This window comes from Nannospalax galili, unplaced genomic scaffold, assembly GCF_000622305.1.
Source record: "Nannospalax galili isolate Female #2095 unplaced genomic scaffold, S.galili_v1.0 scaffold207, whole genome shotgun sequence".
Taxonomy (NCBI): Eukaryota; Metazoa; Chordata; class Mammalia; order Rodentia; family Spalacidae; genus Nannospalax; species Nannospalax galili.
In genome coordinates, this window is record NW_008358517.1 from 7,100,746 (window position 1) to 7,124,722 (window position 23,977).

At 42.8% G+C, this 23,977-nt stretch overlaps 1 protein-coding gene across 3 annotated transcripts in view; it reads right to left on the bottom strand.

The window, feature by feature from the left end:
- The window catches only part of Trio (trio Rho guanine nucleotide exchange factor), a 348,717-nt gene that overhangs the window by 206,929 nt on the left and 117,811 nt on the right, over positions 1-23,977 (bottom strand). For all 3 annotated transcript variants that reach the window (XM_029557993.1, XM_029557991.1, XM_029557992.1), the window contains exons 3-7: positions 22,183-22,297; positions 12,107-12,299; positions 9,364-9,876; positions 7,581-7,703; positions 4,874-5,065 (exon numbers count right to left, since the gene is read on the bottom strand). In XM_029557993.1, coding sequence (XP_029413853.1) covers positions 4,874-5,065; positions 7,581-7,703; positions 9,364-9,876; positions 12,107-12,299; positions 22,183-22,297 — 1,136 coding nt within the window. The remainder of the gene's footprint in view (positions 1-4,873; positions 5,066-7,580; positions 7,704-9,363; positions 9,877-12,106; positions 12,300-22,182; positions 22,298-23,977) is intronic.

Genomic DNA, 23,977 nt, shown 5'->3' on the forward strand with positions numbered 1-23,977 from the left:
CTGAGTGAAAGGCCCAGGCTTGGGAACATGGACAAATCATGTTTGCATAAACCATGTGGACAGTTGTATCTTGCACATCTATTCTCTGAGGCTGGGTAAAGGATGAAATAAAATAAATGATTTCTAACCTATTTCACCTTGTTAGGAGCTGTATAAATGTTTAGGAATTATAAAATCACTGGTTGTTACTCTATTTTTGGCTGTTCTCAAAGCACAAAAAGGTGTTGAAATCATAGATAAAGCAACGTAATCAGACTTCTGGCTCACTCTAAGTAAGTGTGGTCAGCACTAACAATTTGGCAGTGATAGAACAGTGAGTGTATTTATGGTCTATTCACAGTCTCTGCCCACATATGCCCATTGAACATATAAAGTGGGAGCATGATGAAGAATTTCATTTTCCTTTAATTCATTTTATTTTGACTATTATTTTATTACTTTATTTAACCAAATGGCTTCAATAGCCACATGGGACAGTGCAGCACTGGGTTAGTCTTAACAATAAATTTGGTGTCCTAAAATCAAGTCATTTTAATTTGTTTTCTTATAATTTAATTACGCACCTGGTGTGGTGGCTCTATACCTTTAATCCCAGCCCCTCAGGAGGCCGAGGCAGAAGGATCTCTGTGAGATGAAGGTCAGCCTGGTACATAGTGAGTTTTCAGACAGGCTGAGACTAGGGAGACCCTGTCAAAAACAAAACAAAACAAAACAAAAACATAAATAAAATTTAATTCAAAAAATACTTGTTGTGGAAGCTTCCTAACACAAAGAGATTGTCCAGTGGACATGCCGCATGACCACCAATGTATGGAGATGGGCCACTGGACAACAGCTGCTATAAAGTCACTAGCACTGCGGGCCCACCTCCCTGTATACAAACTGATACTCTGACTCCTGACTGTCACTGGAGATAAGGACACAAGAGAAGAGTGGGGATATCTAATGGAAGGCATAGCATCTATGGACCTCCTCTCAGGGATTTGTAAGGTCCTGGGCACACAGAAAACAAGGCTGCAAGGAGACAGACATGTCCTAAGCAGTTCAGCCAAGAGCATAACACTTATAGAAGGCTGCTTCCATGAGCAAGACTGTTGGTGAGCCCCATATTTGAGCACTATGTCCCCTAATCAGATTTATATTCATGGAAATGCTGGATTGGATTCAAAGAGGTAACTGAGCTGGAAACCTAACTTGTGCTGTCAAAACTGCTGGTCTTCTCCAGACTACACTATGGAAATGGCTCAGGCACAAGGAGAAGGCAGACCATGGGAAGCAAAGCTCACCTATTCCTGATGACTTTAACTGGTATGATTCCTCCCCCCCCATGTATCAGAATTGCAAAGATCGAAGAAATTCTGTTTGACGAGATGAATGAGAATAAGAAACACTTTGCAAAAGTGCCCTAGTGTTCTTCCTGTACGTGCCAGGGGTCTGGGCACAGGACTCCTGCCCCACCGAGGTCCATGCCTGTCCTTCATCAGCTCTTTCCTAAGCCTGGCTTTGGCTGCTTATTTGGCCATTTTATGTGCAGAGACCTCCAACACTGTAGTTCATACAGGATCCCATGAATTTCTGTTCCACAATAGATTCTTCTACTTTGTTTCTTTCAAATTTATAAATTATAGCGATTCATTTCACCCAAATAAAAACACCCCAGCTCTTTCAACTTTGCAGCATGTTTAAAATTTTTAATAATAAAACATGGGTGAGGGGATGTCCCCAGGGGACCCACATTTCCAGATTATTATTTTTATTTATTATTTTTATTTTATGTGTACTCATGCATTGCCTGCATGTAGGTAAGTGCACCCATGTCGTGCAATGCCCATGGAGGAGAGAAGAGGCTGTCAGATCCCCTGGAACTGGAGTTACGGACAGTTGTTAGCTGCCATGTGGGTGCTAAGATTCGAACCCGGGTCTTCTGCAACAAAAACCAGTGTTCTTAACCACTGAGCCATCTCTCCAGCCCCAATTTCCAGATTATTTTAAGCAAGTCAGAGCAGCAAATTATCGCCTGTTTATTTACAGCTCTGATTTCCATCATGTTGATGAAAAAAGGTTTCCCTCCATGTGGGCTTTGATTACCTGGCACTCGGGCAAGCAGGCTGCCCTGTTTCTAACATGTTCCTATCACCTTCACGTACCTTCCTGGAGCCCCATCACCAATTTATACACTTCTTGGCTCAGTGGAGTGATACCTCCACACAACAAAGCTCTTAAAGCTGGCACAGTCAAGGACCACACAGGTGCCTTTCCGGTCTCAATGAAGTCAGATGATGAAGTGCATCTGGTCTGTACCGTTACGGACCAGAGGAGGCTGTAGGGTCACAGTAAGTATGCTAGTTCTTGGGAATGTGCAAGTTCATGCTACTGCACACTGTTTTATGTGTGAGTTCTGTTTATCTCTGTTCATACGACTGGTTAAGTGCACAGAGGTGGTTAAGTAGAGAAACCCTCACCAAGGCCTCACAGCTCTCATGTGATGCCATTAAGAACTTTTTCTGTTTCTACTCCACTGGTTTCTTCTCTTGCTTCACACTTTAAAGGTTTCTAGAGTTGAGATCATTGCTAATTAGTATCTTATACAACACATGGCTGCCTTGCTGAAATTCTGGGCAAGCTGGGGCCTCTATCTGACTTTTATTGACAACTTTACTCTCAACAGAGATTGGTTTGAGATGAGATACCTTTTCCTTTTTCAGAATCATGCAAATCCTCTCAGGAAAGCAGTCTTCTCCCTTCAAAATTACCCCTGAGAAAGCTATGCCAATATTTTTCCTTTTAAATAAGTCACTATTTACCTCTGCCCCAAGAGTCTCCATGATAGTAACAAGTTCCTGTGCTGTTCTGAAAAGGCATTTTGCCTGCAGCACACTTTCGGAAATAAAGTCGAAGTCACAGCAACCTTTCACTTTCTGCTGCCTTCCTAGGGTCTATTTAAGCAGGTTAGCCCCATTTGGGGGGCAGGGGTGAGAAGGTACACAGAGTGTTAACGGGCATTGCGTATTTTCCCTTAAACAAGACATTTTCAAACAAGTCAGCACACGAGGCCAGTGGGAAGTCAGGATCTGTGTTACTTGGTAATTGTGTACAAACTGCCTTCCCAAAGCCACTTCCCACCTGGCCCTTGGCAAAGTCACCCTATGGCTGCAGAGACCCAAAGACCGTGCAGCAGAGCACTGCTGTGCACATCAATCCTGGCCAAGAGAGTGGAGGGGAAGAGTAGTGTGGAGGGACCTCCTAAAAATATTCTTTCCCTGACAAGGAGAGAAGCAAAGAAACCTACTTCCACCTCTGTCAACAGGGGACATTTGTCATTGAGGAGCTGGGGCTTAGAACTAGGCACACAACTTAGGACCATAAGAGGATGGCTCTGCTAACCGTAGAGATGCACACCTGGCTGGGTCACAAAGCCCCTCAGCAAGCCCGATACTGAAGCTTCTGACATGGACCCTGTGGCCTGCAGCTAGAGCATCCCAATGCAAATAGAAGAGGTAAGAAGGGGTAGGAGAGAAGAGAAAGGGCCGGGGCTGTAGAGATGGCTCAGTGGTTAAGAGCACCTGCTCCTCTTGCAGAGGACCTGAGTTTGTTTCCCAGCACCCACATGGCAGCTAACAACCGTCCAGAACTCCAGTTCCGGGGGATCTGATGCCCTCTTCTGACCTCCATGGGCACTACACAACATGTGTGCACTTACATACATGCAGGGGATACACTCATACACATAAAATAAATAAGTAAGTAATTTTGGGGAAAAAAAGAAGAGAAAGTGAGAAGGGGGACATCAACCACTGCTAATTATTATAGGTTAAACATGACTAATTAGAAGGGCTGGAGAGATGGCTCAGTGGTTTAAGAGCACTGACTACTCTTGCAGAGGACCTGGGTTCAATTCCCAGCACCCACATGGTAGCTACAAACCATCTTTAACTCCAGTTCCAGGGGATTGATCCAACACTCTCTTCTGACCTCCACAGTATTACATGTGAGGTACACTCACATACATGCAGGCAATACATTCATATACATAAAATAAAAATAAATAATAAAAGTTATTTTTTAAAAAACATGACTAATTAGAAAACCTGAAGTGAAAAAGAAATTTTTTTAATAAAAAAAAAATTTCGGAGCATTTTGGATTTGGGATTTTCAAAGGAAGGATGGTTAAACAGTAGTCTATCAAAACCCCTGAACTCTGACACAAGTCTAGTCCCAAGTACTTCAGGTAAGGGATACTCAAGCTATATTCATTTTACACCAGGTACTGTGTGGTAGACTAATAGGAATGATCACTTCTATACTGTAATGTACCTTCTTCCCAAAGCCATTTCCCACCTAGCCCTGGCAAAGCCACCCTATGTCTGCAGAGACCCAAAGACTGGACTAGCCTTTTCCCCATCCTTGCAGCAGAACACTGGTGTGCACATTAATCCTGGCCAAGAGAGTAGAGGTACTTTTATTGTTATTTTATAAAGGAAAAAAAGAAACTTAAGAACAAAGCTGGGCACTGTGGTGTAATCCCAGCACTTAGGAAGATGAAAAGCAGGGGTGGGTTGACAGTCTACAGTAGGCTATACTACATAGGAAGTCCCAACCTAGCCTGAACTACACAGAGAAACCCTGTGTGAAAAACAAAACCAAGCTTGTAGCAAAAAAAGAAAGAATTAAAGGAGCTGAAACATTAAAGAATTTGCCTCAGGTTTCACAGAAACAAATCAGAGAGCAGAGATCTCAACCTGAGACTGGGGACATCAGAGTGCACAGTACATGGCCCCTGAATCCCTCCAAGGATTTGTTGCACATATCAAGGTCACCAGAGGAAGGAATATTCTGGCTATTCCTTTGTGGGCTGGAGGGTCTAGGCACTGACCTTCTCGGCCTTCTGGTGGAAGATGGAGGACATGTCCAGCAAGGTGCTGCGTTCGTCCAGGGCTGCTGCAAATGCCTTCCACTCTTGCTCCAGCTGATTTGCAATCTGCTTGATCTGTTGAGAGGCATAGTGGCCTGACTCCACCAGGCGATTGGCCACTGACATTATGCGGTTGATATTTACATACACATTCTGCAGGGGAGGCAGAAGTAGACACTCACTGGTAGAAACAAGCACTAGACTTCTTCCCAAGAAACCCAGAGAGCGTTTGTAAACAGCCTATCTAAATGCTCCCCTATTTCTAAAAGCAGAATTACCTGGCATCCCATATCTAACTTCTTTGCTCTCTGGATTTCCATAAGCCCTGAGTTTGGCAAATTCTATTTATAAACTGTAAAATTATAAATCAACTTGCTGAAAGGCGTAACTGTTAGGCACAAAGCAATCAAATACACAAGTGGGTGCACACAAATATACTATTAGTCACTTCTTGGCTTCCAAACCCGACAAGGATCCAGATGGCAAGCCTGCTGACAAATGGTCATGAAGAACTGAAGGAACCCGAGGCTTCAGCTCTAACAAGAACCCAGGAATTCAAAAATACGTACTCAGCAACCAAAGGCCATTTGTATGAAAACAAGCTTTGCTTTCTACAGACGTCCAAGCCATCTTTTTAGTGCCAATAACAAGCCTCCTATAAATGGATCTATATTATCCTTGAAATGTGAACTGAGGTATAACAGGAATAATGCTGTGTTCAAATCTAAAGCTTTTCTACTCTGTTGAAATTCCTGCCTTAAGTCTACCAGTTTACTGAAAAAAATAACACAGGTCTTTAAAAGAGAAACACCTACTTTTTCATTTCTGCAGCACATGATCTTATGATAGCATTTCTTTGCTTACAGCCTTCTCTTGGCTCAATATTACATTCAAGATTGGGAGGCTGCACAGGGGTGGGGCACCCACCTTCGACAAATTCCAAGCTGTTCATGTATTTACTGTCTCTGAGCATTGTCCTGCTCCTATCTGGGGATCCCCTAAATGGTAGATACATTTTTGGCTCCTGCTACTCATTCCTAATCGAATTATCCAGTCTGTCCAAATTCCGATATTTTCTGTCCTTTCCCTCCCTTCTCTCAGTCCCACAGAGTCACTCTGCCACCTCCTCACATGCGATCCTGCAGCAGCTCCTCCCTGTCACAGCCCATCTGAATAAGAGACCTGAGATTCTCTCCTCTAGTGTTTCTCTGCACTTTCATTTATTCATTCTTTCTATTTCTCATCCAAGCAGAACCTGGTGGGGTCCCAGCAGTCCGGGGTGAGAAGCTAAACATCTCTATCCCACAGTCCTTTTCCAAAGCCTGACAGATCTTGCATGTCTGAAGTGGCAGAGATAGAATGACAATTGGCAAGAATACACTTCTAGCTTATGTGGTGATAGTAACACTCCCAACTAGCATCCCTTAAGTTAAAAGCAATGTATTACTGGACTGGATCTGAGATGTCTTTCAAAGACTCACATTGTTGGAGGTTTGTTGAAAGCTTGGTCCCCACTGATGGCACTACTGGAAAAGGCAGAAACTCTGCGAAGGGAACCTAGCTAGAGGAAGCAGCTCACTGGGCATGCTTCTGAGGGGCCTATTGGAGCCCCTGATTCTTTCTCACTTTCTTTGCTTCCTGGTTCCCATAGGCAGCTGTGCTTCACATACACTTCCTGCCTTAGAATCATTAGTCTCTGAAACAAGAGTTAAGTGGCCATGAACTAAAATCTCATGGCTTTTAAAAGTTTGTTATACTAGAACGAGCGTAATTTTTTTCAATATATATTTTATTGAGATTTTGTGCATCTCATACATCTTAATCATATTTACACCACTTCCCCTGCCTGCACCCCATAACCCCCTACTGGATTTTGTGCATTCTGTCATATATGTTAAGGTCTATCAAGTCAAGTTTGTGTCCCCAGATGTCCCAGAATGAGCAAAATTCTTGGTGTTCCCTAATATGATTTTTTTAAAGACTGCCAAATTACATACTAGTATTTGGTTTTTTACTCTCTAAAGTTGTTCAAAACACTTTATAGGCAGCAGGAGAAAGAGCTGAGTTAGAAGGCCTTGTTCTACATAAACAATGCCATCGATGATGGCTAAGGATTCAAGGAAGTGTAAGAAGGAGCAGGGTAAGTTTGGAAAGCTCCCTAAACTCTTTACACCTAGCGCACAGTACAAAGCTACCACATTCTAACTGAATCTTAACTCAGCAAAGTAATACAAATGTATTGTAGAAAATGAGAAGCAAATGCTTAAATCTAAAGAAAGCAGAAGAAGAAGGAAGGGAAAGAAAGAAGAGACATTACTCATAATTTTATGAGTTCCTAACTTGCTTTAATTGTATTGATAGTGCTCAATAAATCATAATTATCACCTATGACATGAACTATATGCTTAGTGTTTTATATAGGCAGAGTACACAATACAATACCATCAAAGACAGTATTCCACTTCACACATTGGGCAACTGACTGTCAACAAGGTCAAGCAGCCTGTTGGCTGCTTGTAGTAAAATGGAGAGTGACAGACACCCCTATATCCACTGTCAGTCTAAAGGCCTGGCACAGCCTCTGTGAAGTGCTAGCCAACCACTAACCTCCTCCCACTTGTTAAAATCTTTTACATACTAGTATTCTCAAGTTCTAACAAGAGCTTACCATGCAGTTCATAGCAAAATGATTGTGCTGCGTCTGGAGCTCCATGGCATGCGGGTGGCTGGTCCCAATCTCTGTGTAGCTGTTTAGAAACAGGCCTTTGTTGTGTGTGATCCAGTCAAACATCTACCAGAAGGAAAAAGACAACCTGGAATCACTGCAGAAAGAAAAAGGGCTGAGGTGGCCAGGCCAAGAGAAGGGATTACTTTCTTTGACAACTCTCTGAGCTTGCAAAAGTTCATACTTAAGAACAAGTCAGTGGTCTTAAACCAGAAGATCTAAAAGAAAGCTGTATCTCATGGAAAGGAATTCAGAAGCAGATAGAGGAATTCAACCCCTCCCTAAGCTACAGAAATTCCTGACTTCTGTAGTCCAGGCCCCTTCACCAGAAACCTCTGCATGTCACACTGCTCTCCCACTGAAGACCCAAAGGTGGAACCAAGGCTCGTGCTCTCTGTGGGTCTGACTCCACCTACAGATTACTGACACCAATGCTAACGACTTAAACATTACACTGGTTAAAGAAGGATAGAGAAACCTGGGCAAATGTAAACAACAAAATTAACACCCCAAATTAAAGAATTTAGGAGAGTTTTGTTTTGAGAGAGTCTCACAGAGGCCAGGTTGTCCTCAAGCTTACTGTGTAGCTGAGGATCACTTTGAACTCCTGATCTTCCTGCTTCCGCCTCCTAAAAGGATGGGCAAGTGTGCACCACCACGCCTGACCAGGACTTCGGAATTTTAACTATGACCTTCTACCTATAACAGAGATGCTACTTGGATAAGGATGTAATTAAGAAATCTAAGGAGGGATGGGTATAACTCAATGGTACAGTTCTTGCCTAGCACATACAAGGTCCTGGGTTTGATCCCCAGCATCACAAATAATAACTATTATTACTGTTATCATTGAGAAAGATTAACTGTTGATTAGCTTTGCAAGGATCCAGACATAGTAACCAGTTGTGTAGTAACTGGAAGATTTTTTTAGTGCCTTTAATGAGTTACTACCTGAAACCAAAGTACTCTGAGAAATTAGCTAAAAGCTTAACAGACAGTAATATAATGGATTCTCACTTTTCTGAAGAGTTCTTTAATATTTTGTCTCCAAGATTTCTAATATAGTTTCTCTTAATTTTACAAAATATTCACCAGTCCATGTAAACAAATGAATGAGCACAAATTAAGAATGATTAATTTACCCACATTCATGGCTTACAAACCATTCCTGTCTGCAAGTGTCTTTTTTTCACATTGCAGAGACCCAAGTCGGCTAGTAATTGACAAGCACTCACTTTGACCAGCCGGCAGGTTCAGTGCACAAGGAAACAGGAGAGCGTGGTTGCTACTGCCTGAGTCACCTGGAAGCTTGTTTATAGCAGCATTATTCACCTTTTGCTATAAAGGACACTAGAGTACAGACATGTCTGAATGGGTCTGTGATGGGCTTGGTACAAGAGCAGCGATTAGTAAAATGCATACAGTTACTGCCTTCAAGAATATAATCATGAAATTTTTGCTTTTAACAAAAAATGTCATTCCTGCCTCTTGCAGACACTCTTCATCGAACTTTGAGTAATTTTAACTCAGACTTTCTAAAATAACAGTGCACTGCACAATGAGTAAGTGGGCAGTCAGATTTCAGCCTGGTCTCTGGATGGCCCTTGTTGCATGAACCTGGTAAGTAATGATAGGCCAAGTACTTCTTCCCTCCCCCTCTCTTCCCTCAGCTGACTACACAGGTAGCTAGAGTGTGGGCTTTTGGTACTCCCCTTCCCACTTTTACCTTCTCAGCATCCTGTTCAAAGAGTCGCAGCTGGAAGCACTGGTCCAGTTTCAGTTTCCTCACGTGCCACATCTGATGCAGATGCTGCCGGGTGGAGTGCAGTCTGTCCAGCATGGTGGACACCTTGGGCAAGAGGTTCTGCAGGTCCGCATTTCCAGAGCCTGAGTTCTTTTTAGGAAAGCTATCACTGCTCTGAATCCTCTGAAGTAGCTTCTGCCCCTCTAAATCCAAATCTTCTATGGGAGCCTTAATGACCTTCTTCTTCAACTGAGAATGCTCCTCGATCATGTTCCGAGCCCCTTCTAGGTCCTGAGGCAACTCCTTCTTTGCGAGAATGTCCTGAAGCTCCTCTAGCCGGGACAGCATGTGGGTTGCATTGCTAATATAGTCCTCAAAAGCTACTCTGATTTCAATCCACTCTTCATGGTTGTATTCCAGGCAGCCATCAAACTCTGGAGTTAGCTGGGAAGGATCAACTACTTTGGTAAGGCCTTCTAAAGAGACCATATTTGTCTTAAGGGAAAAAAAAAATCACATATGAGATGAACCGATTTTATATGGTCTTACCATAGTGTACATTACAGGGTTTAGGTACAAGGTCCCAAAACTAAAAGTAACCTATTTACAGAATACCCAGTACATCTGGCTCTGCCTCCCAAAAACAAATGTGGATGTGAGAAGCAGTATTAGTATGATGAAAAATACATTAGAGTAACACACATATGTATTAGTGGGAATACCTAGTAGTATAGAATTGTGAATTTCACAAGACCAAACTCAATTAGATTCTTACTAAAGAATGTGAAGATTAACCTACTCTCACAGGCTCATTAAGTCAGGAAACAAGTCAAACAGTAAGGACACAGTAGATAGCTCAGAAGTTTTCCTTCCATCCCATACTTAGGTGCTGGTTGCTTCGTAAATGATAAACACTGTTCCTCTCAGACCACCCTTATCATTCATTGTGCCCCTCCCTATTTCCCATTAAGGAACAGACGACAGGATAAGGCTTTCTTAAGATTAGAAAATATTCCAGGGTTAGTAAGAAAGCTAATATAAGTTCTTTTCACAGAGTAAAGACAAAGGGGACAAATTATCACACCTTCCCTGTGATAATTTGCTAGAACACTGTGCAGGGAGTGCTGAACATAGTGTCCTGCATTCCAATTTAACAGTGACAAAATTTCAATTAATTACAGTCTAAGTAAGAACTCTCAACCTTACTTGATACCAGAGTATGAAGCATATTAATATTAATATTAATATTATGTCTCAAGGAAAACATGTGGTTGGGGTGGAAAAAATGCAAATACAAAGGAAGGAGTTAGCGGAGAAACCAAAGAATGAACAGAAGACTGGCTCAACCTACCTCTGTCACCTCCAGCCTGACAGAAGCCTAGAACTGGCATCTCCATGATGGCTGGCATAAGAAAGAGCTAAGGCAGAGGGCTGGAAAGAGGCCCAAGCCTAACCTAACACTTGAGCCTACAGCGTGCTACTCTAGGCCATTTCTATCCCTCTGCTAGGCTGTCCGTAACCCCAGTGGAGGCAAAAGGCTGGTAACCATGCAGAGACAACCAGGTCAGTAGAAAAACAGGCAAGGAACTTTAGGAGTCCAGAGGAGAGACTAGCAAATCAGACTAGTAAACACTTGAATGAGTACAAACTACTATTTACTTAGAACATGTATAATTAGATATGATATACTTTAAACTCTCTATTAAGCAAATAGCTAAGACCCAATAAATTATCTTCCAAAATTACTACTTACTTATGTGAAGATAAAGGTGAACTGTGTATTTCATTCAAATTTAAATTAACTAAATTCAGATTCCAAATAGGAAAATCAGCACCATGGAAAGACACTTTAAAATCAAGTAGTACATGAGAAGACACTGAAAAGCACAGCAACCAATATGTCTTCACATATCTAGTACTATTTACCTTAAAATACATGAACTTAATACACTGAAACCTAATAATCAGGCAAGATTGGCAGAAACTGCAAGTTATTCAAGAAACTGCTATAATTTATTACAAGAAACTATTCCAATCCTATTACATAATAGTGCCCGAGCCAAGCTTCAAGCCGTTTGGAACATTTTCCTCCCATGATCATTGCATTAAACTGACCACATCAAAAGCCTTGTCAGAGCTTAAGGAGAGGAGATTCACAGTGGGAAAGAAAGTAAATTAGCAGGTTTGGGTTTTCTTTTTATAATCATCTGTCAGCCATTTTTAAAGCTTAACTGAACTGAACGCAGAACTTTACAGTTCTTAAGAGTTTACAATGAAAGACTTAATATGTAAAGTGGCAGGAAATTCTCTCCATTATCAATGGCAGGATAAACCCAATACCCATATCATTGCTGAACCCTAGAACAAGGCAGCCGTCGTGCACCTGTAGCCACACAGTCCTGTGCTGACAGGGAAGTTGTTCAAGTGAGGAGCCTCCCCAGGTTCTCCTTCCAGGGTGCACGCTGCACGTGCAGCAACTCTACACCCTATGCCCAGAGAACTGAACCACACACCCTCCTGCTAGAGGGCCCCCAGTTGGGATAGGAACATAGCCTTTTTCACTTTATGCAATAATATTTTCTGTATTGTATGTAAATAAGACATCTGAGTCATGTTCAATACACAGCTTCAAAGGCCAGTTATCAGCCTAATGTACTGACTCAGACATCAGCTTTTAATAAGCCATGTCTATGGGTTTAGAGCCTGACTACCCAGGGAAAGTTACCTCAAATTCAAATTTAGAACTGCCAAAATTCGTCCTCTGTTTCTGCCAGAAGTTGTCAGGCTTGATTATCAGTGCAATGTGGATGCAACAGGGGAAGGACTCCTGAAGGATCTTTAGCAGTGGCTTGATGGAGTCCCACTTGGACCCACGCATGTCCACAATCACCGTGAAGCCTCGTTTGCAGACCTCCTCACTACAGAGAAAGAAAAGAGGCTGATGAGTTAGAGATAGCTCAGTTGGTAAGACCACTTGCTGTCCAGGTATTAGGACCGGGATACAAATCCCTAGCACCCACATTGAGTGTGATTGCACATGCCTAACACTCCAGCACTGTGGAGACTGTGTGTCACCTGGATCTGGGTTCAGTGAGAGACTGACTCAAGGAAATAAAGTGAGGATGATAGAGCAGAACCCTTTTCTGACCTCCAAGAGTACACACACACACACACACACACACACACACAGGTATATGCAGCTGTACATAAACATGCATCTCTCTCTCTCTCTCTTTCTCTCTCTCTCTCACACACACACACACAGGCTACAACCACAGGCTGCAGCTCCCACCACTTGGGTGTAAAAGAAAGCTTTCTGGGGACAGAGCCACGTGTTGAGCCCAAGAACAAGAGCATGTTGCCCTTTCACCTGGGCAGCTCAGCAATCCCTCCCCCTCCTTGGTGCCGTAAGTGAACAAAACTGGGTCATACATGTGTCAAGAAAGCATGATGGATTCAAACAGGGTTCAATTTCAAAAGTCTTTGAGATTTGAAGCCTCCTCCACCCCCACCATTTGTGTGTGTTTCTGTCTCCTCTTCAGCTTCTAGGACAATGACAACCACTGTGTTTACATCTCTGGCCTTTTGCTTATTACTAAGTAATGGCAAACACTGGTTTTAGTAACCAACACAGGCAAAAGTCTATTGGGAACACTAAGTGAGTACAAATTCACAGAGGTATGCAGAGCCCAGGTTGGAGACGGCAGTTAGCTCAGGACTCGCAGAACTACAGGGACAGATGACAACCCACCAGCACAGATGACAATGCTGAGAGCTTTGCAAAGCCCTGCTCTGGTCCCTTGGCCCACCAGTAGGGTTCTTGATACCCTTTTGGCAGGTACTGTGGGGGCAAATCTAGGTCTGTATTGGTATTGAGATTTTGCTCATCTTTTACATTTGTTTGCACATGCAGCATAAACGTGGTAGTGAATAACAATGCTGGCTCCTGGTATGAGTTGAGACCACACAAAGAACCATCGCGTTCTTCATCTCTGGGTTTTTGACAGTTAAATGAACAAACAAAAAGGCATAATAATAGCTGCAGCTGGGCATAGTGCTGAGTGACTGGAGGTTCCACCTAGCACTGAAGATGCCTAGATGGAAGGGTCTCTTGAGACAAGAGTTTGAGACCAGTTTGGACAACAAAGCAAGATATCTTTTTTAAAAAAAGTTTTAATTTTATTAAATCTCAATACCTGAGTAGGTAGAAAATCCATATTGATGCATACAGCCTTAAACAAACACTGAGCCACTGAGGACATAGCCCAGTTGGTAGAGTGCTTCTCTAACATGCACGAGACCCTGGGTTTGATCCCAAACTATATTAACTAGATGTGGGGGTATATGACTGCAATCCCAACACTTGGGAGCCTGAGGTAGGAAGATGAAGTTCTAAGTTATCCTTAGCTATGTATGTGAGTTCAAAGCCAGCCTGGGCTACATTAGACCTTGTCTCACCAAAACAAAAATAAAAAAATGAGAGGCAAGGTACCCTTAAAGAAGTAGGAAAGTTCCTGCACTGAGTTCCTACTGTGTTGTAACTTCAATTCGGTGCTGGCTTCCAAATGACCCCAGAGCTGAGGAACCAGTATAATCCATTACTATAGGGTGAATTCCAATGGTCCACTTTGGATAGTGCCAGTATGAGAATGTAACCAGGTAAAGACTACTTTCAAGTCTTAGAAACATACCTGAGGCCTCATGGGAAACTCAGTGAGAGGCTATGAGGTTTGCACCTAATGTAAATGTGCTAGATTAACATTTTCTGCTTTGTGTAATCACTCCCCCAAAACTAATCTTACTGAAAACACAGAAACTCTTTGCTATTGCTAGAGACTATGGAAATGCAAAGAAATAAATAAAAGCTAAAGTGAACTTCAACCTCTCTTGCACAGGTTTGGTGTCTCTATCCTTCCCAGTGCTCCCTTGGACCTCCTCCTCTTCCTCATTCCATTTCATAACATAACCATAACTAGTATTCAAAGCTCCACAGATACAAAGTTCACAGAACAGTCACATAAATACTTCAAGTATTTCTGTACTGTAGAGCTTAGCAGAGACTCATTCTGCAGTTACTGCGGCGAAGCATGGAGGTTAAATCCCAGAAAACAGATGGTCCAGTAGTCTTGCTTAGCACCTGTCCTAGTGAGCTTCAGCTGTTAACGACACAGCCTTGAGTCATCTGAAGGAGTCTCAACTGAGGGATTGCAGGGATCAGATTGGCCTGTGACCATGTCTGTAAGAAACTGTCTTTAATAATGACTGATGTGGGACACACAGCCCACTATGGACGGCATCATCCCTAAGAGATGGACCTGGGCCATTTAAGAAAGCTAGCTGCATACGAGCGTGACCAGAGAGCAAGCCCGAGAGTGAGCTCAGCACGCAGTGTTCCTCCACAGTTCCTGCACTGAGTTCCTGTCCTGACATCCTCAATGATGGATTGTAACCTGGAAGTGTAAGCCAAATGAGTCCTAGCCTCCCCAAGTTGCTTTTGATCAGAATCATAGTAACAGAAGAGAAACCAGAACATCACCCAATGTTAAAGATTCTTAGGGTTAACTCTCTGTGATTATTAATCTTGTCAACTTGACTAGACAGAGAACTGGCTCAGTAAAGTAGACCCTTAGGGGTATCAGACAATATTCCCAGAAAAGGGCCATGGGGGCTCTGATCTAATGAATGGACTCATCCCTGGATGGGTTCATCTAATGACATATTGCAAGAAGTTGGTCACTAGGGTGCATGCTGGCTTTATCTCTCCCTGGCCTGGCCCCTTCCTGTGCCTCTCTCTCTCCTTCTGCTCACTATGATGTGAACTGCTCTGCCCTACTGCCCCTCCACTTCACAATATGATGGACTGATACCAGTTGAAACCACGAGTTAAAATCAATCCTGGATCTAGAGAGATGGCTCAGTGGTTAGAAACACATACTGTTTATGTGAGGACCCAAGTTCAGTTCCCAGCACCCACGTTGGGTGACTCACAAGTGCCTTTAATTCCAGTTCCAGGGACCCAAGACCTCTCCGCTGGCCTCCTCCGCTGGCACCTGCATCACATGCAAAAACATGCAGACCGCCCACATATACATAATTAAAAAATAAATCTTACTTAAAAAAAAAGAAAAATCAATCCTTCCTTTTCTGAAGTTGTTTCTGTCAGTATTTGGTCACAGCAGTGAGAAAAGTAATTAATACACCTCCCACATGAACATGAATGGAGTATGACAGAAACTGGCACCAACACACAGGCTCTCACTTCTACCCAGGGCCACAATCCAACAATAATACCACAGGTCAAAGCATCAGTGTTTCCTGGCCTCCTTCACAAACCCTAGAGTCCCCAAGACACAGAAATTAAGCATTCTGTGTTTCCATGGGTTCTAACAGGGTTTGCCATTAAGCAAGATTCTGTTTGTAGGCAATGCAAGGCTCTAGTGGTTCTGAGATAGGGCAGCCATGGCACAGGAGCAGAGAGGGATGCCTGGCTGAGTTCTCAGAGGAAGCCTATGCCCCACTGAAGCAGTCTACTACAGACTCACATATTCTGTCACACAAGAAAGAAAATGGAAGCAATCTATGTTATTTGTTTCATTGGGCACTGTCTGGCAGATTGCACTGTGTATATCAGTCTGCACCAAACCAAGATAAAATCTTTTGCAGCTTGTCTTCTCCTAGCATGGTCCTACACAGTACGCACATACACTATAAAGCCCTTCCACTTAAAGGGGCCTTAAGGGGAATCCTCTATAACCCCAGGATTAACAACAGGAACAAGCAGAGAACAAACCAGAAGGTAGTATGCTTCACTTGCATGGTTTACAGGAGGATTAACTCTTCTCCTTCCTCCTCCAAACTGTTCTCACCCAGTAGCTTCCTAAGTAGTAAACATAGCACATGAACTGGACTGGGCATGGGCAGCATTTCACTGGGACTTTTCATCACGCTGGAAGTCAGGCATCCTGAGGATAACAGTGACTGCCAAATGCCCCCCCAAATCTAGCTGCCATGTGCCAAAGTTAAATGAATACAGGAACAAATGAGTGCAGCTTGGTCTCCAAGCCCTGCCTCCACCTGAAGACAGAAACTGACTTTGGAAAAACATGACTTAATCAACTGGTTATGAGCCCCACTGTCACCTGTAAAATAAAATTTAGATAAACTAAGGCCTCTTCTGACATAGATCTTTAAAAGAGAAAAACTACTTTCCTGAGTTCTCAGATGAAAAAAACCCTCATGTGTGCTTAAACGACTCAATTCACAATTTTCACATTATTCTATAAGCAAACAAGAGTCAGGGTGGTTTATCCATTTAGCTGCTATAAAACATTCTGAAGAAGGTAAAATGTCCTAGAACTCAAGTGATATAAAATAAAGCTCAAGCCACAACAGCATAAAACACTGAGATATCTCATCATGGTGGAATAACCCATGATACAACCAGTCTGCTGCTGCAGTACTTTCCCTGGGCATAGGCTGGAAAATCCAGCACAAAGCAGTGCTACGTATCCACCCTGGGGCTCCAACTGTTAATGGGGTTTTTGTTTGTTTGTTTGTTTGTTTTTCCATTTTCATGTCTGTATATGAATGTTCACATGTGTATGAGCATGTGTATACATGTGTGCTTGTGCATGTGGGGCCCAAGGGTGACTGATGTCAAGAGTCATCCTTAATTGATCACTCTTCCACCTTATTCATTGAGACTGGGTCTGTCAGTCAAACCCTGGGCTAGTCTCACTAGCCAGCTTGCTCTCAGGATTCCCATCTCTACCTTCCGAGTCGAGACCTGTAGGTCACCACAGCCAGCTGGCATTTATGTGGTTATGGGGATCTTAACTCCAGCCCTCAGGCTTGCATGGCAAGTCCCCAGCTGCTGACATTAATTAAGGGGAAAAGTGAAGTAACCCAAGTAATAGCACCCAAGCCACAACGCCAGTGCAGGTCATATTTATGTTCACCCGTGGGGCTTGTGGCCAAAGAACACAGTGTGATCTATCTCTTGAAATCAAGACAAAAGAAAAGTAACTGAAGGAAAATAAAAGAGCACATACAAAAGAAAGAAACTGCTGCAGTTTGAGGCAGTTGCCTCACACCAAGCACTGTGATAGTTGTGCATCAACAACCTGACCCTGTGTTCGCAGTAATTCTCAGATACATATTATCACCTTTCATACATCAGAAAAATGACAGAAGTCGGTGAGGGACTGGCCCCAGACCATGAGCCTAGGCTTTCTCGGTCAGCGCACTTCTGCACATAGAAACATGAGCCCTGTACTGCCTGGCCAAAAATCAACCAGAGTGTTACCTTCACAAACCAGAAGAATGTCAGTTCAATGGACAAAGAGGTCACACAGGCCCCTAGGACCTACACGTAAAGGGAAAGCTAGGCTTTGGTCTCTCTGAAACTTCAATACATTATCACACACAAGTACATACAAGCAATCCTACAAGTCTAAGAAAATTCCCTCACTACTAATTTGCTGATGATGTTTATTGATCATCCTGGATGTCTGAAATGAAACAGGCCTCAGTTCCTGAATGCTCCCGGGAGGCAGTGAGGACATCAGAGAAGAAGGGATGCCTTCTATGTCCACCTCTCTCCATTAGGACCACTACAACCTTTCTCCATTATCACTGGGCAGACACATCATTTATTCGTTAATTTACTCTTTAGCCAAGGACAAACAAAATTCCATTTCTTGTCACTGGGGACTGTAAATTTAAAAGCAAATCAAGGTAATGAAGTGACTGTCCTCAGTAGGCAAAGAGCCATCAAACACACTTAAGTATTTATGAGAGAGACTGCATGACGCTTGGGGTGTTATAAAACACTCCAGGGGAAAATTATAGAGAAAAACACAATTGGCAAAATCTGATAAATGCTGAAACTCAAGTTATAAGTGTATGGGTGTTCCTTATACCATTCTCTCTACTGTTATGTATGTTCATAAGTTTCCACCAAAAAAAATTTTTTGAAAGAATAGGTCATCCTCATGAGTCAAATGTACTTGAACAGATTATGTGACATCAAAAAACGAAATTTCTTCACCCAATGTCAATTTTATAACCAGATAACAAATTATCAATCCTACATAATATTCCAACTATGAAATATTTTTAATAACCTAGATGAATTGAAAATTCTATGTTTTTAATTTATTTAGCTACTAGGCATGGAACCCATGACCTTGCACATGGTAAGCAATATTCGACCCTTCAGACACAGCTTCAGCCCAGCTTAAGTTTTAGTTATAATACACAGCAAGTATCACTGTGATTGACAAGTCCTTTTTTCACTGTCCTTCATACTTCAATGCTTCTTTTTCCATCATGATCAGCATAGAATCTGGCACACAAGAACAACTCACCAAGTGACAGCTATAAAGTACTACAGAGTGAAGGACATGGGCAGCCCAGAACTCCAAGCCCTTCCCACACCCATGATTTCAACAGGTAAAGCAGAGATGTGCTGGAAGAAGAAAATCAGTGTTGGTGTGTGAAGGCGCCGTCCTTCAAGGCGGCAAACTGAGAGTGCTTCCCAGTCAACAAATTTTTGTTTTTGTTTTTCATTTTGACAAGGTGTCTCTGGTCCCAGCCTACCTGGAAGTCACTATGTGGACCAGGCTGGCCTTAATCTCATGGAGATCCGTCTGCCTCTGCCTCCTCAGGTCTGGGATTAAAGGTTCACGCCACAGGGAAACTCAAAAATATCCTCAGCAGATCAAACCATCGAAATCAAAGCTGACTTCAATGTTATTGCAAGACTTGACACAGACAGTCCCAATTCTCTACCAAGTCTAGCTGAAGAGGGTTAGAGAGTCACAAACCACGCACACCTGGGGGTAATCCATTCTGTTTACTTCAACTTTTTAAGTTAAAAAAAAATTTTTTTTTACATTTATTTGTGTGTGTGTGGATCTGAGTATACACATGCCAACACATTTGGAGGTCAGAAGACAACTTGCAGAATCAGTTTGCTCCTTTCACTATGAAGGTTTTAGGGACTGAACTCAGCATTGTAGGGCTTAATAGCAACTGCCTTCACCTTGCTGAGTCACCTGGCAGGCCCCATTTACCTCAACTTTTTAAAGCCCATTCTATTGTTATGAGCTGCAATTGCTCCTTTTGTCTTTGCTGTGAGCTAAGAAAATACTTAACAAAAGCAATGAAGGAAGCAAAGGTCTACATTCTAACACTTCGAAGGAATGTTCTATCAGTGGGGAAGGTGTGTTCATAAGAGCAGCTCTACCTACTGCAGCAAAAGGGAGAGGGTTGCACTGTATGGAGCATCAGGACACCGGGCGATGAGGGTGAGTACACAGCTTGCTGTCCCCAGCAAGCAATCTCTTACAATGTCTTTTAAGAGGGCTGGGCTTCTGCCTCCTGGGCAACCTTGCACTTGCTCATACCTCTTCACTGGCATACCTGCACATTTTCATTTCTTTCTTCTTTTGCGTCTCTCCCTCCCTCACTGTAAATCTGAACAGATTCAGTAAGCAATAATGATGCCACAGTCTGAATAGTACATGACCTTGAAATTTCCTATGCCAAACAACACAGAGCATTTCTTCTCAATTTAGCCTGAGGTCTTCAGGATTCGGACAAAGCAGACAGGTCCTTTACACAAATGGCCTATAGCCCAATTCCTAACACAGACCTTGTTCCCTCTGAAACCTCATGATCAGTCTTTCAGTCTCCTGAAATCCCACAAGAATATTTCATTAAGTTCTGTTGATAGGATTCTAGAGCTTCTCTAGCCTGCAGTCCCAAGCCTGCGCATTCCTCCTGTAAACCAGGTCCACAGGCCTGTGAACCAGACCATCAGGGAGCCAGGGCAGAGGTCCCACTCCTCAGTACCAGTTTCCTGTATTAGTTACTTTTCTCATTGCTGTGCCAAAATGCCTGTCAAAAACAACTCAGAGAAGGAAGGGTTTATTTTGGCTCATGTTTGAGGGTAAGAAAGGCACGGTGGCAAGGGCAGCTGGCTCTAGCTGTGTTGGCAGGAGTGTGAGGTAGCTGGTCACATTGTGCTTATCAGGAAACAAAGATGAATGCTGGTGCTTACTGAGCTGTCTTGCTCCCTGCTTCTTTCTCTGTTTGGTCTAGGCACTCAGTTCATGTGATAGTGCCTCCCACATTCAGAGAAAGTCTTCTTTCTCAGTAAAACCTGTCTGGACACTCTCTCATAATACACCCAGAGATGTTTCTCCAGCCAAGCTGACAAGACCAACTATCACACAGATCATCTTACATTGTTCTGCTGAAGGACATATCTCTTAAAGTTGCCATTAACTGAAGCCCCTACCTATTGATAGGTAAAAAGTAGCCTATGGATGAATCCGGTTGATCAGGAGGAAGCACCAGGACACAGATGAACCTCCATCAGAATAGAGTTTATTAGCAAAGGAACACATGGGACAGATTCCCTTCCGGGCAGGGAAAATGTCTTCCCCAGGGTCTTTTTAAGGGGGAGGCTTCTGCTTTCTGCAAAAGGCAGGAAGATTTTTTTTTTTTAAAGTTGGAGGGGGGGTGGGGGGGGAGTGGGAGAGTGGGACTGTTAAAACCTGTTCTCTTTAGAGATCAAAGGGGAAGACTGCTGTATTGGCCAAACAAACAGTGGGGAAAAGTCTGCTTCTCTTGACTTCAAAGACCAAGGTCCTTATCAACTCAGGTCCCTTTTCTCAGGAGCTTGAGAAGTCCATGAGACCCTGTTGGTGATGGGGCGGGGCTATCTGAACCTTAACACCTATGAACAAGGTTTCTTTTACAGATTCTAATTCAGCCTCCCTGGAAATGCCTCCTTACTCTGCCATAGGTGTAATTTATGCTGTCCTGCAGCACACCTGTCTTTCTGGAAAGAAGATACCTAAGGACTTATCTTTTGTCAAAGGGAGGCACATACCCAACCCTCAAACCACACCAACTCCCTTATTCCGTGCATGGCTATATCCTCGGTTTATATCATAAGTAAATTCTGTTTTCTAACAAATAACTGGAACAATTAAATGAAGATTTTTAATATAGGAACAAATTTCTTCATTGGTTCTCAGTTATACCAGAATAACATATGTTCTAAGTAATAAGAGCAGTAGGACATAGCACATATGTTCTATGTAATAAGTAACACCAGAATAAGATTTGTTCCTAGGGCAGAAACAAAGATTTTAATTTCCCCGGGTATGGACAGAGGCTGGGTCCTCTTAACTCACTGCTCCGCACTCAGCATTCTCCGGGTAGAACACTACTTGTGTTCAGCATCCACGGTGAAAATGTTCCTATCACTAACGGGGTCTCAGATTTAATGGAGGTCTCCAAACTGATAACCTGGTATATTAGCAGATAAGGATTTTTAATGACCCCCAAACTTCATGCTACAAATCAAAAGAACATCTGTAAAGCACAGAAGCTTAGACCAAAGACATATGTGCACAGGCAGCCAAAAAGAGCAACCAATTTCTGACAATCTAGATGACTGGACCTTGGTTATTAGACTCACCAAAGAGGACTGCCTGATTTCTAATGCTGTAGCCTGGAAACCTAAAAATCCCAACTATGCAAGCATCCCAAATCCATCATTGATACTCAGCCCTCTGCAACAATAAAAGTCTGGCTTCTGGTCTCTGACCCAGTGTGCTGAATAATTCAAAAATGATCACAAAATGGAAATAAAGAGAAAGACCATGACCTTAATTTTATGTTTTATCTCCTAGGAATTTGAGCTACTCTTTAGCTGTTTTCTAGAGATAGTGCCATGCCTCTTGGAACTGTGAAGAGTGACAGGGCACGTCCCACAGAACTTACCTAGGAATGCAGGCTAGATAGGAAATGAGTCTCCTGAGATCCTCCTGTCGTATTCTGTCATGATTGCTGCGAGCTGGAAATGTCAAAATGGGACCACCACGCTTATCTCTTCCACCTAAAAAGCAAACATTGGGAGCACACTTAGGCAAACAAGATCAGACAGGGCTTTCGACATGCCCCTACAAATCCGAAATCCTCAACTGCTCACTCAGTCAGAACAGTATGGAGACCAACCACACAGTCAGGAAGAATGCTGTAAAACCCTACTGTCCCTCTGTATCATCTGAGCTGTGATGAGGCTACTTCACCCTCTCATGGGACTCAGAAGAAAATGTCTGAGTTTGGGGGACAATTGGAAGATATTACAGATGGTCTTGTCTTTTTATTGTTGTGTACTGGAAGAATGTCCTTCCTTGAGAGTTTGGGAAGAAGAGCACTCTGTTACATGTGCTTCACTCACAGTAACAGCCCCTCTTTCTTGCTCCCCTCTGCTTCCTGCTGCTTACTCCCCTACATTCTTCTTCCCTCTCTTGCATTCTTTCTCTTTTTTAACAACAAAATTATATTTTTAGTCTTAAAAGGAAAATAAAAGCCGGGCGTGGTGGCGCACGCCTTTAATCCCAGCACTCAGGAGGCAGAGGCAGACGGATCTCTGTGAGTTCCAGGCCAGCCTGGTCTCCACAGTGAGTTCCAGGACAGCTGGGGCTACAGGGAGACCCTGTCTCAAAAAGACCAAAAAATAAAAATAAAAAATAAGAACGTTCTTCTAACTTCATGCCAGTGACTGCCTTACATAAACTGGGATCTGTGCCATCTCACCACAGTGGCCAACCTTTGCCAATCTTTTACAGAAGGCATACAAACAAAAATGAGAGACGGGTATAGGAGAAATTAAAGTACAACTAGATTAGCATAAGGAGTTGAGAAAACTTGCATCACGAACAAGAGAACAAACTGCAGTGTCTGACCTTGACAGGACGTCAGCAAGGTTTCTCATGAAGTAAGCTAGGTATCAACAGACACTTATGTGAAAATATCACTTCACTATTAGATGAAAATATCACTTTACTATTTTCAACAAGGTGGAAAAGTAAAGACAATTTAGCCTTCCCAAGTGGATCCTTCACTTAAGTTTTAGAATTCTGATCATTTTTCTTCAAATCTCAAAACTTCAAACCACAATGAAACTCTTATTATTTATTTTCTGTGCACCAAAAATTATCAGAGGGAAAGTGTCATTTTTACAATTTCCTGGAAAGACTGCACATTCATTCTAAACAATAATGAAACTATAAAAACTGTGAATGCTTAAAGTGATCTGTCTGTACTGTTTAGCTATGTGATCTAAGTCTTGAGCTATTTATATGTGAGGTATTCAGTGGGAACAGCACTAAGTCACAAACACTAAATCACACGGCAACACAGTGTACTTCCAAGGACTGCATACACACTTCCTCAAATGATCTTCACAATGACCCTGGTAAGAGGTTTTCTGTCTGAGCCTCAGGTAAAGCTCAAGAGCTAAAATGAAGAGGGCTCCAAAGCAGTCACGGCAGGCCTTGCCATGAATAAGGACGAAGTAATCGTCATACTGGTGGTTTCAGTTCTTGTTTAAAGCAGTACAAGTGGCAGAAACAGAGGAAGCTCCATAGGTCAGGAACCCTGGATTCACTTGGTTCAGTGCAAGACTGGCACGTGAAAGGGACTCAATGAACATCCAGGAAGAGGATTCCTTTTCCAGAGTCGGTATCTTAAAAAATCCCTTAGGGAATATCCCAATAGAAGTGCAGGTGCT